This window comes from Pyrus communis, chromosome 13 (assembly GCF_041283825.1).
Source record: "Pyrus communis isolate YQ-2024b chromosome 13, ASM4128382v1, whole genome shotgun sequence".
Taxonomy (NCBI): domain Eukaryota; kingdom Viridiplantae; phylum Streptophyta; class Magnoliopsida; order Rosales; family Rosaceae; genus Pyrus; species Pyrus communis.
This window is the reverse complement of record NC_142577.1, coordinates 25,995,215-26,012,668: the sequence shown is the minus strand read 5'-3', so window position 1 is coordinate 26,012,668 and position 17,454 is coordinate 25,995,215. Positions and strand designations below refer to the sequence as shown.

At 39.1% G+C, this 17,454-nt stretch overlaps 3 protein-coding genes and 1 long non-coding RNA gene across 5 annotated transcripts; 1 reads left to right on the top strand and 3 right to left on the bottom strand.

Annotated features, from left to right (window-relative positions):
* Window positions 1-3,261, bottom strand: LOC137736995 (uncharacterized). 2 transcript variants are annotated; one of them, XM_068476331.2, is made up of 3 exons: window positions 3,065-3,261; window positions 1,135-2,946; window positions 1-329 (listed from the first exon to the last, which is right to left on the bottom strand). In XM_068476331.2, exons 2-3 carry the CDS (start codon window positions 2,898-2,900, stop codon window positions 323-325), a joined length of 1,773 nt encoding a protein of 590 aa, XP_068332432.2. In that variant the 5' UTR covers window positions 2,901-2,946; window positions 3,065-3,261; the 3' UTR covers window positions 1-322. The 2 variants fall into 2 exon arrangements, with proteins under 2 accessions (XP_068332432.2, XP_068332433.2); XM_068476332.2 differs by having other exon boundaries at window positions 1,135-2,941; window positions 3,065-3,216.
* Window positions 3,262-3,701: 440 nt separating this feature from the next.
* Window positions 3,702-6,233, bottom strand: LOC137738461 (protein CORTICAL MICROTUBULE DISORDERING 4-like). Its single transcript, XM_068478091.2, has 4 exons — window positions 5,257-6,233; window positions 4,864-5,076; window positions 4,675-4,766; window positions 3,702-4,578 (listed from the first exon to the last, which is right to left on the bottom strand). The coding sequence occupies exons 1-4, from the start codon at window positions 6,022-6,024 to the stop codon at window positions 3,855-3,857; spliced, it is 1,797 nt and encodes a 598-aa protein (XP_068334192.2). The 5' UTR covers window positions 6,025-6,233; the 3' UTR covers window positions 3,702-3,854.
* Window positions 6,234-7,179: 946 nt separating this feature from the next.
* LOC137737948 (uncharacterized) lies at window positions 7,180-9,532 on the bottom strand. Its single transcript, XM_068477536.2, has 3 exons — window positions 9,297-9,532; window positions 8,837-8,955; window positions 7,180-7,514 (listed from the first exon to the last, which is right to left on the bottom strand). Exons 1-3 carry the CDS (start codon window positions 9,470-9,472, stop codon window positions 7,495-7,497), a joined length of 315 nt encoding a protein of 104 aa, XP_068333637.2. The 5' UTR covers window positions 9,473-9,532; the 3' UTR covers window positions 7,180-7,494.
* A 675-nt stretch (window positions 9,533-10,207) lies between these two features.
* LOC137735876 (uncharacterized) lies at window positions 10,208-11,731 on the top strand. The gene is made up of 3 exons (XR_011068739.2): window positions 10,208-10,500; window positions 11,274-11,334; window positions 11,448-11,731. It is a non-coding gene; the product is annotated as an uncharacterized LOC137735876 (long non-coding RNA).
* Window positions 11,732-17,454: the final 5,723 nt, after the last annotated feature.

Here is a 17,454-nt window from a genome sequence, read left to right as displayed (position 1 = left end):
GGCTGTCAACTTCTCAAAGTCTTAATAAAATACAAGTACATAAACATCTGCAAAAACGTTACTCCTGTAGAACTTCTCAAAGTCTTCAAAACTACAACAACAGATTCAACAAAACGCCGAAAAATTTGTATTACAAGTACATATGGTGATTGTAGTAAGATAAAGATGTAGGCAGAGTTTGTGCTGCAATCTTTATACGTAACCTTAAGTCCGGCAATCCCCAAGATGGGTACATCCGATGATACCGGCACTATACCCCCATATGGAACAGAAAAGGGTACATCAAGTTATCGTCCCTCATCCAAACCGAAGTGGAATGCAGCTAGTCCCTGCAAACCACACGAAAAGATTAATCAAACTTCGTATATTCTAGGAGAGTGCAAGGTATGAAAAATTTAGTCAACTAGTACACATGCGCGTAAAGCAACTGCAACATCTCTTAACGAACAATGAAACCAATGAATCAATTGCGGGATGGAACCTACTGTCGTTAAAATCAATCGCATAACAAAGAAACATATTCCATTCATCTTAGTAGCATTTATCCATTTAAGGTTTGATAAAATAAAGTCAGCACATTGACTTTATTTCGATGTTTTTCAAAATAAAGGTAAAACACATGCACGGAGAACTTTCTATAGCACAATTAGGTAGGGGAAAGAAAGAATGATTCGAAATAAAGGAACAGGGTGTGTATGAGGTACGAGTTCAAGGCTTTGTTTTTGTTGGGGGGGGAGGGGGATTTCTCCTATATCCGTGTCGTGGGTGGAGGAAAAGAAGCTTCTTCCAGAGAGAAAGCAACACATCTAAAGTCTGAATCCTACATTTATAGTTCTCAAACATAGAGGCTAGATGTGAACAAGGTTAAGTTTGATATCCTGAAATTGATACATACACAAAATATACAGAGCATCGCATTAGATCAATAAACCCTACTTAGCTACCAGATATATCGAGCATCAAAAGTTGGCATTACGAATTCATGGCATGATTTTTAGCAGACATGAATGCATATAGGCACATCGGTTACAACAACTAATTAAACTAATAGACACATAAATCAGAAAACCAAGTATTGCACGTATGAATGATTACAAAGCGGCCTAAAGTGTTACAAAATGAAACTTTACTTACCAGTACTTAATCAAGCCATCCCAGCCACATGTTGCAACTTTACTTTGCTCCAAGGGATGCCATGCAGCCCCAATGCATACCCCTTCATGACATTTGAGAGTTCTGAAGACTTTGCATGTCTTCCAATCCCAAAACCAGCATCTACCTTCACCATCACCCGACATAACAAACCGTCCGTCTGGCGAAAAATTGACTTGGCAAGCATACCCAGCGACGACATGCCCGGCAAACCTCTTCTTCTTATTGAGCTGAAACTTCTCCCTAGTGCTATAAATCAGAATCTGATTGTCCATACTCTGTGCTGCAAGCCAATTGGAATTGGGGTGCAGTGAAATTGATGGCATAGAATGCATATGAGGCTCACTAATATACTTAATAACCACAGGGATCCCAAACTCCCATACGCGAAGTGACTTGTCATCGCTGGAAGTAACAAACCTACGGTTATTATCCACAAACGTAATCGTATTCACAGCACCCAAATGCTGATCATATTCTTGATTTATCTTCCCCTCATTCATATCCCACTGAACAATCTTCTTATCACTCATACCTGCCAACAATACATTCTGCTTATCCTCGTCTGGATTCAGCTTGACAACATAAGGAACCTTCCCGGTTGAGAATGTAGATATCACCTGCCCAGTTTCAGTATCCCAGTACTTGATATTCTTATCATAACTAGCAGTCAAAAACCTACTCCCATCATTAGAGAAACAAATATCCCGAACTGCCTTAGAGTGACCCATGTAAGTTCTCATACACTTTCCGGTATTGAAAACATCCCAAATCTTCACCTTGGTATCCATCCCGGCAGAGAGAATCAAATGCCCGTACTTAGGGAAGAACCTAATAGCAGACACACCCTTCGTGTGCCCGCTCCAAGTGTGCACCAACCTCTTCGGAATATAACAGTGATCATTAGATGCCTTAGCATCTCTCGGCGGTGCAATCCAAGACCTACCCTGATAATCCCTCTCTTCCTTCCCATGAAACGTAGTCTTCTCAACCACAGCCTCACCCTTATCGCCAGCCCCTTTCTCTTCGCCTTTCTTCTTGGCATACTCCTCTGCATACTTCTTCTGCTCCTCAGTCAGCTCCGTTGGCAGACCCTCCTTCTTTCCCGCCCACGGACTCTTCTTATTCTTCATCAACCACACGTCACTAGCCGGGTTCTGGACCTCCTCGGGGTCCATATCTTCATCCTCACCCTCATTCTCGTCCAATTCCTTCCTCTTTTCAATCTTCCGCTTCTTCTGCTCGTGCTGGGGAATGTTATACACAGAAACGGCGTCGTTCTTCTGCAAGGCCTCGAAATCTCCAACATAATTGTACCCAGCAGAGGCCGATGGATCAGCAGCATACCCATACTTGTGAAAAGTGTTGTACTGCTCGTCGAACACGAAGGGCTCAATTGATGCGTCCTCCACGAAGCCGAGCTTGTGGTTGCGCATCCCCTGGGCGATGCCGTCCTTGGCGTACGGGTGGGATGGGCCATAGATGGGCGCCCATAGCTGGTCGTACGTGGGGTTGAAACCGACGATGTGTTGGGTCGGGTCGATGGGGCGGGTGGAAGACCGGTTGGCCCCGGCTACCGCCAGGGCCAGCATAGTGTCGTCGACATTGGGCGCCGCGGACTTGGCGGGGAGGAGCCGAGGCGGCGACGCGTCTGGGGACGACGGTGCGGATTTAGGGTTTTGGTTGTGCTCCTCTGGCTCGTTCGATTCGTCGTCGTTTTGATCAGAGTATGCTCGGAGAAGATCCATTCATAGAAACAAAGACGAACCCTAAGTCCTAAATTTGGTCCCTGTACTGAAAAATTGAGACTTCATACATTAAATTTGAAATTGGAAATCGAACGAAAAGAAATCGGAAGAGAGGGATTGGATGGGAAATAAAAAATAAGATTGGGATCGAGAAAGATACTCACCGGCGGCTTGGAGAAGGAAAACGGCAGTCGCTATGGCGGGCACAGGAGGATTCTTGGCGGGGTTGCGGTTTTGGAATAATTTGGGGTTTTCCAGTGGGGTTTCGATTTGCTTTCGAACTTCGAAGAGGGAAAGAAATCCGACTTCGCCGGATAGGAGAAGGATAGTAGGGGTGTCATTTAGAGAAACTTGTGAGGGTATTATTGGTATTTTAAATCTATTCCTTTTTATTTCTTTTTTGGAGCTCTGACTGTGTAGTAGAAATTCGGATTTTTTTTTTTGGGGGTTCTTTGAGATTGAATCTTTCAACTAAAATGGTGTATGAAATAAGAATTCATCAATAAAATGGCTCACGCAAATTAATTTGGTCATTCTGTTAATTTTTTTGTTAAATTTTCTATTTATGTATTGAGGTGGCAACTTAGTGGATTTCGTTTGCCCAATCATATAGCTTTACTTGAATTACTCATAAAACCAAATTTTTTTTCAAGATTGAAAAACTAAAAATGACTAAACGTTGATGCCAAATTGACAAGGTAGTACTTGAACTTGGAGAGGTTCTTAGGTACAGCACCTGAATTGAGGGTATTGTGAGACGTCCACAAAAATGGGTCAAAGGTTAGCATGACAAATCAGGAGTGACGTAAAGAGAGTTTTTTTTGTCTATATTGAATCACTCACCATTACATGCTAGAAAACATATGCAAATAAGATATTTCAATTCAACAAATGCAACAGAAGAAAGAATCCCCAATTAATGTTACTAACGCAAACACTAGCAATGCCAACACTTCAAGGATTCTTCACTTTGATCCTCAACTTTCGAGCCAACTGCGCTGCTTTCGGATGAACAGGCCGCTTGCTGCTGTCACACTGTTCTACTTCCACCCAATTAATCAATCTGAGAATGACAGATTGAGGCACTTTTCGGATATCTTTATCCGTTGTCGTGCCTTTTGATTTCTTCATCCCCGTCTCCAATGCCATCTCAATAAACTCCATAAACCAGTTCCCAGCTTCCGTTTCGATCTGCTTACTCAACCTGATTGTGTTGCTTAAGCTGCTTAAACTAGCAGAAGCCGGCTTCTTGTTTTCGTCGTTTTCACCAATGGTTTCAAGACTCAGCTTTCCAAGCGGAGTGGATGGTGCTTTCGGCTTTTGATGAGTAGAGCTTCTCAGGTGCTTCTCAAACGTTGTCGTTTTCTGCTCGCTTCTTTCAGGAACGGCTGCAACTGATTTGTACAATGCGCACCTTCTTTTCGACAAGTTTAGTTTAGAGTTCACGGAGTTTTGAACAATTTCATGTAGGACGGAAAATTCTTCATCATCTTGATCTTTATCTTTCTGCTGCTTAACTTTTGGAGTACTCTGAGTCATTTCAGAAGCTGAAGTAGCCGCTTGTATCGACACCATATCATTTACTGATTGGACAATTTGGTGATGGAATTCGAGGAATTTATCAAAGCAGGCTGATGGGGCATCTGCTCTAGCTGTTCTGCATAAGTTTGAAAACATCCTGCACAAGCAAGCATTGGTATTCATCTTAGCAAACAAATATCTCAAAGTTCAATTTTTCACTACTATATAAGAAAAAGGAGGGGATTCGCTTTACTTGAGAGATCGAACTAGGGTATCGGTAGCTGAAGCCTCTCTGAGTGCATTAAGGGCAATCTTCTGAGCAGTCTCTCTATGCTGCACAGCTTCCTGCATAAATATAATCTCATCTCAAGAGTCAAAACCCAAAAAAAAAATTGGTTTCAGTCGTAAACTAGAAGCAACACTTGGAGATGAAGGTACTTACTTTGCCAAGCAAGCTGAGCCTTCCTGGTAAATTCATGGGCAGGCTAGTGCTGTTTTCGTTGCACAAGTTACCGGGCTGCGGCTGCTGCTGAGAATTCGTGTTTGTGTCCTTCGAGTTGGAGGATTTCTGTGCTGCATCTCCAGCCACATTGAGTGAAGTTGCCACTCTTGCATTTCGTAATCGCGGTGGTGGAGTCGAGCTCTTCTTTTTTTCCTACAACAAAGCAAGAATTCGCATTCTCAGCCAACAAAATACAACAGTCTTCAGCAAACAAAATCAAACATTCTTCCGCAAACAAAATCAAACATTCTTCCACAAACAAAAATTCTAATAACTAGAAAAATCAATCGGTGCAGCTCAGAAAAATATGCTAAAGAGGAGCAATGTACCTACAGCTGAGTTGAAGGGGCTAATTGGGATCCTTGGCTCTCGATCAGACACACTTCTGCTTCTCTGAAACCTCGACATAGATGGCGTGACACAGCTCTTTCTCAACGCAGGGCTTTCGCCTCCCTTCGAATCTGCCATCTTAGCCAGAAGTCCACCACCAAATGAACTCCGAATCCCCGAATTCAACCCTCCGTCTCTTCCCACTCTCCCCCTAATTATTGGAGACGTCAACCCGTTTCGCCCGCCTCGCTCTTTAACAGGAGTGCACTGATCGAAATCCAAAGGAACAGGCTTTAACACCATGGGAGACGAAACCCCATCAGCTCCATTAAGCCCTGTTCCCCAAGACCCCCTTCTAGTAGGCTTCAAATTCGACATTTGTTCGCTTTTCTCTCCCTTCTCCCTCAGCCCCATCAACGGCTCCGGGGTACCCATCAGAGGATGCCTGCCGGGGAGCGGTTTGGCTCCCTTCACCACCGGCACCGGAGACCCAGGCTCCAATCCATCGACATATATAAACTGACCCAACTGCATTTTGTTACTGAGAACAAAGTCATTGTGCTCCGGAGGAAGGCTGGCGTAAATTGAGTGGGAAGAATCGGAAATTTTGATGTAGAAGCCCTGTGTGGGCCAAAGGCTCTTCTCATCAAGGTCTGCCGGGACGATGTCGGTGATCTGCAGAAGCGCGCTCCGGTACTCGCCCGTCGGCTTGACCCCTGTGTTCATTGCGTCCACGAGCTTCAGTAGAATTCCCGGCGCCAAAGCTGCCATTTTTCGCCTTTTTGAGGTTGCTGAATTGGGGAAGATGACGATCGCGGTCGGAGATTGAAAACCCAGGTAGCAATTTTGTCGGAAAATCAACCAAATTTGAGTGGAAAATCGACCGAGTTTGTCGAGTTGAAGACAGTTCTTAACTCTTTCAAGTTGTCAGAGGGTTTGGGGATAAGAAGTAGTTGAGGTTTAAGCTGACCGTTGGCAACGGGAGCTATGTGTGCCAAAAGGTTACTTTTTAAAAATTCGGAGATTTTCGAACGTTGAGGCAACGGTCTGATTTTGCTGGTACGTCACGTAATGTTTTTGAATTCTTGGTGAAAAAGAATCAATCGATCAATGTTTTTTCATCTTTGGAAAATGATACCTAAAATTAAATTATATTTGACATGGCCAAAATGGAAAATATCACGACTTGCTCATTTCATTGGTCCAAAAAAGGGGTAAGGAGGCCACTCAGTACTACAGTCTGGTGGTATTTCTCTTTCCTTGTGAATGAGAAGTTTTAAGTTCGAATCTCATGAATAACGAATTCGATACCAAATTAGGTTGTTGTTTATTTTATTAATTTGATATGAAGTTTTATTGTGCTCAAACCAGTTTGATCTACCAATTAAACCAGATTCACAATAACAATGAACTGAAAATTAGAGAAACGAAGATATTGAGCTGTTGTTTGTCAACAAGACTCACAGTTACAATGAACTAAAATTATAAAATTCCAAAATTAGGCAATGTGGCTTTGACAGGTCCTTGCAATTTCTTATACAAACCTGTTAATTCAATACAAAATGATGGAAAAAATAACACGTTCCGAGTCAACCGGTTAACGAACCGGGTCGTTTTTGGATTACATGTCAATAACCCGTTAAGATAACGAGTATGACATGTAAGCAACACGAACATGACCTGTTTGCCGGATTTAGACATGAAGCATGACAATTTCTTCATGATCCATTAACCCAACACGGATTGTCACTACCCATTAACTAGTACGCTCCTGTAAAGTTTTTTTTTTTTTTTTTTTTTTTTGATCCAGGCTCCTGTAAAGTTAATAATACAAAGTTTACAATACTTTCCCACTACAGAAAACGAAAACTGAAATCTAGCAATGAAATGGTCATCAAACTTAATCTAAGTTAATCGACCCTGTCATGATACAATAATGTATTGCAAACTTTATTGCCAATAAAACCAATAAGCATAACAGCCAATTTACCAATTGGTTCAAAAACAACAGTAAGCTAGTCGCAGATTTGTACCAAGATATTCCCGATCTCTTGTTTTCAAAATTTCTAACGAGGACATGAAGAATGTCAGGTCACCATAACTACAGTCTGAAAAACATCGAGAAAGAATGAAACGATAATCTACTTTTTGAAGTTACATTAAAGTTCAATTGCAATCAGAAACAAACTCTTGTATTCATGATCCCGCCATGTACCCATAAACAGCAGCTCAGTGGCCATGCTATAGTGGAGTTGCAAAACCTGCACCCAGTTACAAATATACAAGGTGAGAAAATGAAGGAAGCCTGGAGGACATAGTCATGCTTCAGTAAACCTCAGTGAGAGAATCATTTGACATGGTTATAGACAACACTCTGATCGCAATCACCCATCAGTAACGAAACCATTATTAACAGGAAATATGGAAGAGCGACGGTTAGGTACCAAATGTCATGTTATGATTGGTGGGGCTCAAATAGCCATTGTTATCCTTCGTTGAGAGTAACCTGGGTTAATTGTTAGTTGAATCAGTTAAGTATGGTTAACTGTTTGTTAGATCTCGGGTTAGTCGTTGGATTTGTTAGTGGCTTATAAGCCATGTTCTCTGTTTTAGAAAGGTTGTTAAGTATTGTAATCATCTTCTCTGTTTTAGGGTTAAGGTTGATTTGGGATTTATTAGTGACCAGAGTTACCAAATTAAAAATGAGTAGCCATATTAATAGAACCCTTAGTTAATTTGGTATGTATTACAATTAACAAAAGCATCGAAGTACGTCTGATATAAGGATGTCTAGGAAACTAAAGTTCCAAGAAGTTTTCATGGACAACATTCAAAAACCATGAAAAGCAGCAAAAACGATATATATAATACACTTGGCATGTCATTCTACCTATACATAATAGAACGAATTCCAGAGTCGAGATATTTCTCCCCCTTCCTTCACCATGTCACAAGAATACGTATGAAGAATACCATGAACAATGCATTCAGCTACTTATTTTCGTATGCAACTTAGCCATCTGTATCAGATATGAAATGCTATTACTTAGTGTTGAGATTATGAATCCCAACAATATTGATGCTGGCTAACGTTTTCATGGAAAAATAAACAACAGAGTAACCAATGAGGTCATATTCTGTAGAATAGCCCTTGGTACAATACAATACCATCCGGGCACTATGAAAAAGCATGAGACATATAATTTGGAAACACACTGCGACCCCTTAAAAACTAGGTGCAGCATCAAACATCAGTAGACCGCAGGTCCAACTCAACTCACTTGAAAAACAGGTAATAAGAGAAATCTCATATCTTACACCCTCTCCTGCAGTAAAAATACCTTTCCCTTCATGGCATGTTAACACCATTTAGCCCAGTAATAAATCAAAAGTCCCATTCACGATGTTCCAACATAAAACGCCTATTCATTTTCAGAGAGTACAACTCACTAACAACACTATCGAAGATAGGCATGCTATGGATTCTCGGAAATGATAAATGATAATATGCAATGACATTCAAAAACATATGACACTTGCATAATCCACTGTATGAAAACCAACGTAAAATTCCGAAAAGTACCTTCTGAGAGGCACCCCCAGCTGGTATTATGCAAAGACAGAAGCGATGTGAACAATGCAGAAGCAGTAGCACTGTGCAACGGGATCAATGACTGCGCACCGCCTAACTCCACCGGAAGCCTAAGTGAAAAATACAAATCCTCTAAAGCCTCCCAACACGCAAGTTTAAATTTAATACCCACCAGTCAACACAACAATAACAAGTTCATGAATTGAACACAAACGATGTTTTCTCAAATCATATTGACTATAAATTTAGTAACAAATTCATCTGTTTTCCTAACAATGCTCGAAATTTCAGTAAAATGAAGAACATAAAAACTAATCATACAACCGAAATTAATAAAAATAAAAAACCCGTATGCACAAAAGACCCAAAATTCGGTTTTCCAATTTAATTTTTTTTCAATCAATTGCTAACATAGGTACAAAATTAAAGTTCAAAAAAAAAAAAATCGAACCTTGAGAACTTGAGCTTCTGGGCAGCGAGTCGAGGAGCAGAAGCGGGCTTAAGGGAAGTGAGTTCGGTCAGCTTAGAAGCATTGGAGGCGAAAGGTGAAGGCGGTGGACGGGACAGAATGGCTTTTGCAGAAGCTGAAGAGAATTGTAGGGTTCGCCTCGCGCAGTTAGCCGCCATGTCTGTTTCCCTCGACTCTTTTCCAAAGCTCAAAGCTCTGATCCTGGACTCCCAGTCAAAGAATTGTTTGTGGGCTGAGTCTGACAACATATATGGACCACATGCCTCTTGGCCCAATATTTTAAAGGCTGAGTTTGTGAGCCCATGGGCTTCTTATTAACTTAAATAATTGGCACAAAACTGGATCCTGAAATTCAATATCCGTTTCCATTATTAATTAATTATACTAGTGTCTTCGCACCCGTTCACGCCCCTTCATGTGTAATGTTAAGCCACAAATACCCAAGAAACATCTTGTTTTTTTCTTTGGAAAAGGGAGTAGCGGTGATTTTGCCACAGTAGTTTACCCTTCTAGAAGCTAGGTGGACTCACATAAATATATCGTTTTTGTCAAGAATACTGTGTCTCATGTGGTTTGCCACAAATATTTAGGGCTAGTTTGGTATTGCTGTGCTTTGAAAAAAAATTGCTTTTATTGTGTTGTGAGAATAAGTTCATTTTTTATGATTTACGTTTTCATATTTTTTTCATCCAAAACTGTGAAAATAAGCTGTTTTTAAGTATTTATCAGACATCTTTTTGAGCTCAATTTTTTTTTATAAGGAAAACTAAGAAAAATGGTTTCACAAATTTGAACTTTGAATCTTAATCAAAAAATCATTTTCTAACTTTATTTAATGGTTAGGAAACTGGCCAAACAATGAGTTTCTGATTATACCCTGACTACACCTCCTCCAGTTTATTTAATCCGTTTCACTTCAGATGTGATAAAAAAAGCTTTTGTACGGTTTCTACAAGTTTCTACATATATCTGTCATTTTCTCTCTACTATTCTCTCAATTTATAATTCCGATCAGATTGTCGACGATGGAGATGACGCCACCCTTGTGATCCATGAGGAAGTCAAGACCAAGAAGAGTTCGCGAAGTTCGCGACGCTCCCGACCAATCTTCCACTGATAACTAGAAGTTCAAGCGAGTTCTGACCATCATCAGAGATGGCTTAGAGAATCAGATGGACTCCAAGAGGTACCTGTAAGGTCTTTTATTTCAAGTTTCACATGATTTATTAATATTTAATGACATAATTAGATTATTCATTGGTTATTAGCATTTGGGTGCGAAATATATTGCTTGAAATCTTGAAAATCTGCTGCTAAATATTGGACAAATTCCAGAATTATTATTCTGTTTTTTGTTTACTTTGTTTATGGTAGTTAACTTAATTTTTTTCATGTACTTTTTTGATATAATTGTTGGTTCTTAAAAATTTAGGTTGGGTCCGTCACCATTGGTGGATTCCGTGCATTAAACGTCAGTTTTTTTAGCACCTGCCACTGCCGGCAGGCAATGCTTTCTACTGTTTTGTTTTTGCGGGCTATGCAATGTCAATGAGATTGGAAGATGCTTCTATAGATTGTTAGAAGAACCAAATTGTTATAGGAATTATGTTTGAACTGCTCTCTCTCCCACTTTCTCCCACTCTCACATATGTTGTTTTGACATTAATCATTCTTGTTAAATACTTCAAGTTTTTTTCTCTATTTATTTTCTGCATATTTGGGGTCTTCTAGTTTTGATTGAGTTGACTATTTCTGGGCTTTTGCAATATTTTACTCATATCTTTTTCAAGAGATTTTTTAAGAAGATGAAATGATTAAGTGTTTGGAGTTTTCTGGTTGCTTTTGATTTGTAGAACTTTTTTTTGTTTAAATTAATCGATGAATTATTTTTTTAAATATAAAAATTGGTTGGTTTGCCGTAGAATTGAACATTTGAATCTGTTTTCACATCTTTCACAGTTTGCTGCAAGAGAAGATAAATATGCAAGTCAAATTTGCAATCAAGAACTATGTCACCGAAGTACCATTTTTCTTCATGAAGCTTAAGCATTCAATTTAGCTTTCAATTTTTATTTTGTTTTATACTTTGATTTGGCCTATGATGCATTCTCATTGTCCTCTTGATTCCTGCAGCTGATTGGAAATACCCCGTTGGTATATCTCAACAATATTTGTTGTGGATGGTTGCGTAGCACGAATTGCTGCCAATCTAAAGTCACTGAAACTCTGTGCTAGTGTAAAAGGCAGACATATTCTTTGCACTTTTCCCTAAGGGATATTGATTTTGTTGTCCTAATACGAAAGAAATTAATACTCAAGGTTAATTCACATTTGATCTTGAATTTGTAAATGCAGGAGTGCATATTGTATGATCAAGGTTTTTAATTCTCAGAAATAATCAGTTTCAGTTTAAGAAATAGTGATAACACCCGTGTTTAGTTTTCAAAAATAGTCCGTTTTCAGTTTTAGATATAATGTAGTACATGTGCTCAGTTTCATAAATAGTGCAGTACCCGTGTTCAGTTTTAGAAATAGTCAGTGATTAATTTAAGAAATAGTGATAGAACCAGTATTCAATTTAAAAAATAATAATGATATATGTGTTTAGTTTTCGGAAATAGTCAGTTTTCAGTTTTAGATATAGTGTAGTACATGTGCTCAGTTTCTTAAATAGTGCAGTACCCGTGTTTAATTTTAGAAATACAGTGATTAATTTAAGAAATAGTGATAGATCAGTATTTAGTTTAAGAAATAGTGATAATACTCGTGTTTGGATTTCAGAAATAGTCAGTTTTCAGTTTGAGATATAGTGTAGTACTGTTTGGACCTAAATTTACGCTATCGGCCCATACAATCAAGGCCGTTAGATGAGTAAAGTTCTAGACCGTTGGATGATAAAGTGGTTGAGATAATTTTCAATTATTATTAAGGAATAATATTGTGGTTTTAATCATAATATTATCTCTTAATATATATTGGATTATCTAAGCCTAATATTGGCTATATCCAGCGGATCGTTTAAAGATAAATGATATCTAAAAGATAGGTTGTTGCTTACCTTGAGAAGTCTTTGACCTAGACTCTAGCTGTTGAGTTTGAATTAAAATCAAATTCTACACAAGTGAAGCCGCACCACACATCTGCTTCTATAAATACAAGGCCGCGAACACCATAGAGAAGACCTCCAATTCAACACCCAACTGCCCTGCGCAAAACCTCTCAAACATCTTGAGATTTTTTATTTTCTTTTTCCGCCGACACATCTTCAGTTTGGATAAACAGCACTGTGAAGGCAACCGGCGAACATCTTCAGTTTGGATAAACAGCACTGTTGCCGTAGAATCAGCCGTTCCCGAAGCACCTTCAGTTTGGATAAACAGCACTGCGTCGAGGCCGACTGGTTATCTATCCAAGTCTCGGTCGAGAAGGATTTTCAAATCCTTATTGGCAGAGGTCATCTCATTAGCCTTCTCGGCGAAGTGAGGTGTTACCAGGTTACTACATTCGGCACCATAAAAGCCGAATTTGATATTGAACTTCGTAGAACTAGCAGCCTTGTCTTCAGGCTGTAGAACTCAGAGACCGAGAGCGTTCCTTCCTCGGTCGCAATCGCAAGATACAGAAGTCAACGACGCGCTCCAAGCGACATCAACAAATTTTACTCCTCGGCCGAGCTCGGCCGACGAGTTGGCACGCCCCGCATTCAACCGAAGGACGTAGTTAGCTTACTAGTTACTCGGCCTGCGCGCCACGTAGGTTTTGTAATTATTAGGGTCAACATTTTGGCACGCCCAGTGGGACCCAGTGCTAAAACTACGAAGTTTATATGATATATCAAGATTCCAATCCGGCTCTACGTAGCCGATTGTACGAGCGCCTAGAGGAATTGAAAAAACACAATGAAGAACGGAAAAGATCTTTGGAAGTGGAAAAAGTTCTTCGTGGCCATAAAGAGTTGCAAAAGTCATTCGCTTACATGTTGAGAATAAAAGCTCATGTTGCCCTGCAAGAGCAATGGGTAAATGAAGACAGGGCTCGATTTAATGCCTGGCTAGATGGAAAATATTTTCCTTACGTTTTCGACTACAAATCAATTCCATTTGAGGAATGGTTGGTTGAAAAGACTGGGGGGCAATTTTCCGCTTCGGCCGTAATCAGACATCGGCTTAAGAAAATTGTTAATTTGGTCGAGGAACAAAGGCCATCTATTTTTTCGGTCGAGACTGAAAGTGTGGTAGGCCTAGAAGAAAATGTTCAAGTTTCTGAGCCAAGAATTGACTCAGAAAATGTTTCTTTAGAGGAGTGTTCCAATGGCGAACAATACCGATACACGACTTCGGACCATAAAACCACATCAATTGATATGGTAATTGGAGACATGGTTTTAGATGCCGAAACTACGCCAATCAATATGATTATTAGTGATAACACCGATATAGAGAAATCTCATTCGGCTAAGTTGTTTGAATTAAAAGCCGAAATTATGCGTGTGGGGCATAATAATTGTTCAACACATTCGGCGGCTGAAAATGAAAAAATTTTCACCAAGTTACAAATATTTGGAGAAAATTCTTTATTTGGCCTAGAGCGAAATCAATTTGAGAATTTTGATATTATAAGATCTCGGCTTGGAATAAAGCATCGTTGGCCTCCTCCTATTTATGGTTCGGCCACTTTTATTTCCATGTGCTAAATTACTTTCTTAACCATTCGGCCTCTTGGCCGATACTTAAGAAAATACAGGGGGGGCAATGAGCATTGAGCCCCCGGGAAAAAAAAAAAAAAAAAAAGGGTGATAGAAATATGCATGCCCGACAACATCATTCCAAAGCCAATGGGCCAAGTTTTGATTTTGTTTTTTGTGGCTTTGGATTCATATATATGTGATGATGGTCTTCGGCCACTTTAAGACCTCGGCCGACAATGAAGTTCCTCGGCCACGAAACGTATCTAGCTAATGTTCCTCGGCCCACTTTACAAAACGATATGGCCGAATAAAAGAAAATATGGCCGAATACAATTCTTTGGCCGAATAAAAGAAAGTTCGGCCGAATACAATGGGATATATATATATATATATATATAGGTTCTACACCCAATTCTTCTTGGCCTCGGCCTCGGCCCACTTTACAAAACTATTTGGTCGAATACAATTCTTCGGCCGAATAAAAGAAAGTTCGGCCGAACTATTGACCCCAAATTATTTTTCCTACCCCCTAATTCTTCTCGACCTTGGTTCATGATTGCTTATCACTTCTCTTCAACCATGAGTTGTTCTTTGGTCAAAAGAAGCCAGGATCATGTTCTCTCGGCTCAACACAGCAACAGGTTTCTCTCGGCCTGATAAGTAGGTGGTCGAGGTACTCCTGACTGGCTGGAAAGACTTAATTTCCTTAACCATTCGGCTTATGGGCCGAAGCTCAAGGAAACTGGGGGGCAATGTTTGGACCTAAATTTACGCTATCGGCCCATACAATCAAGGCCGTTAGATGAGTAAAGTTCTAGACCGTTGGATGATAAAGTGGTTGAGATAATTTTCAATTATTATTAAGGAATAATATTGTGGTTTTAATCATAATATTATCTCTTAATATATATTGGATTATCTAAGCCTAATATTGGCTATATCCAGCGGATCGTTTAAAGATAAATGATATCTAAAAGATAGGTTGTTGCTTACCTTGAGAAGTCTTTGACCTAGACTCTAGCTGTTGAGTTTGAATTAAAATCAAATTCTACACAAGTGAAGCCGCACCACACATCTGCTTCTATAAATACAAGGCCGCGAACACCATAGAGAAGACCTCCAATTCAACACCCAACTGCCCTGCGCAAAACCTCTCAAACATCTTGAGATTTTTTATTTTCTTTTTCCGCCGACACATCTTCAGTTTGGATAAACAGCACTGTGAAGGCAACCGGCGAACATCTTCAGTTTGGATAAACAGCACTGTTGCCGTAGAATCAGCCGTTCCCGAAGCACCTTCAGTTTGGATAAACAGCACTGCGTCGAGGCCGACTGGTTATCTATCCAAGTCTCGGTCGAGAAGGATTTTCAAATCCTTATTGGCAGAGGTCATCTCATTAGCCTTCTCGGCGAAGTGAGGTGTTACCAGGTTACTACATTCGGCACCATAAAAGCCGAATTTGATATTGAACTTCGTAGAACTAGCAGCCTTGTCTTCAGGCTGTAGAACTCAGAGACCGAGAGCGTTCCTTCCTCGGTCGCAATCGCAAGATACAGAAGTCAACGACGCGCTCCAAGCGACATCAACAAATTTTACTCCTCGGCCGAGCTCGGCCGACGAGTTGGCACGCCCCGCATTCAACCGAAGGACGTAGTTAGCTTACTAGTTACTCGGCCTGCGCGCCACGTAGGTTTTGTAATTATTAGGGTCAACAAGTACATGTATTCAGTTTCAGAAATAGTACAGTACTCATGTTCAGTTTCAGAAATAATCAGTGATTAATTTAAAAAATAGCGATAGAATCAGTATTTAGTTTAAGAAATAGTGATAATACTCATGGTTAATTTTTAGAAATAGTAAGTGTTTAGTTTCAGAAATAGTGTAATACTCATGTTTAGTTCAAAAATAATCAGTGATCAATTTAAAAAATAGTGATAGTACCAGTGCTTAATTTAAAAATAGGCAACTTTAACGAAAAGCTTTAGGTACTGTTCACTTTAACGAAAAATCACATTTTTACACTAAAAAATCAATCATGGTACTATTCATGTTACCATTTATTTTGTCCTTATCGTTAAAACTCAAAATTTTCAAGCCATTTTCATTAGTTTTCCTTTAAAAATAGTGATAATACTCGTGTTCAGTTTCATAAATAGTTAGTGTTTAGTTTCAAAAATAGTGTAATAGCCGTGTTCAGTTTCATAAATAGTCAGAGTATAGTTTCAGACATACTGTAGTACATGTGTTCATTTATTTATTTTTTAAATAATCAGTTTAAAAATAGTGAGAGAGAGAGAGAGAGAGAGTGTTTAAGAAATAGTTAGTGTTTAACTTATGAATAGCTTATATGAAATTTATATTAATCTTACTTTGATTCTATAAATATTTCAATAAGCATTTAACATGATTTTGAATCTTTCTCATTCTAAATCCTTCTTAATTCAATTCCTCTATTTCTTACTAATTTATAAATTAGTAAATAAGCTATCATTCTTTCTCATTTTAGTTCCTCTATTTCTTTTACAAATTTTTATGCACGTCATTAATGTAGCTGAACCTCCACTCAAGCCCCATCACCCCAAAAAATAAAAGACATAACCTGGCCCAATTTCCCTTAAGAGTTGAGACCAATCGAGATTTAATCAATTCAATTTTAGTTACATATGATTAATGTTCTGCAAGTAAAAGAGTATATGGATATGGCAAGCAAATGAGGAAGATGTTGGCTGGGTTCTAAATTTAATTAGTAAAAGATAGCACGTAGGATGAGGAAGGAAGGAAGAACTTCTCACATCACATGCATTCAAACCAAAAGCAGAGAGGAGATGCAGAGGGAAGCAATTTGTGCCGTGCTCAAAAAGACCTGACAAACCTCTGGTACACGACACACACTTTTCTCTCTCGGTTTCGATTTCGTTTTCAGGTTGTGTCGGAGATCGGGTTAAATGAAGGAATGTTTGAGTAAGAAAAAAAAATCGAGTGAAGTTGCTCCCATTGCTTTCTACGGTGTGTTTGAGAAATGGGAGAGATTGGTGTACTTGAAATTTAATATGCTATTTTGTCGTGGATATACTTATATATCTATATATATATGCCTAATTATAGTGCTAATCAATTAATAATTAAAATAATAAATTCAATTTTCTGATGGAATTGGACTGACGGAATGGAGTTTCCGTCAGGGGCAGTGGTTGGAATAAAAAGTTTTGGTTTTGCATGTGGGCTCATTTCCTACTTATGAGACTTTAGTTTTTGTTTTTATTATATTATATTTTGTGCTTTTTATTAAATTTCAAGCTTTTTATATTAAAAAAGGTTATATGATGGTTTTTGTTTAAAATAAACTTAGTCCAAGCCATTTTCATTAAAGCTCCATTTTTTATAAAAGCACCTCAGTACCAAATCAGTACTTAGTTGGGCCAATAACGTGTATTACTTGTAATTACTTAATT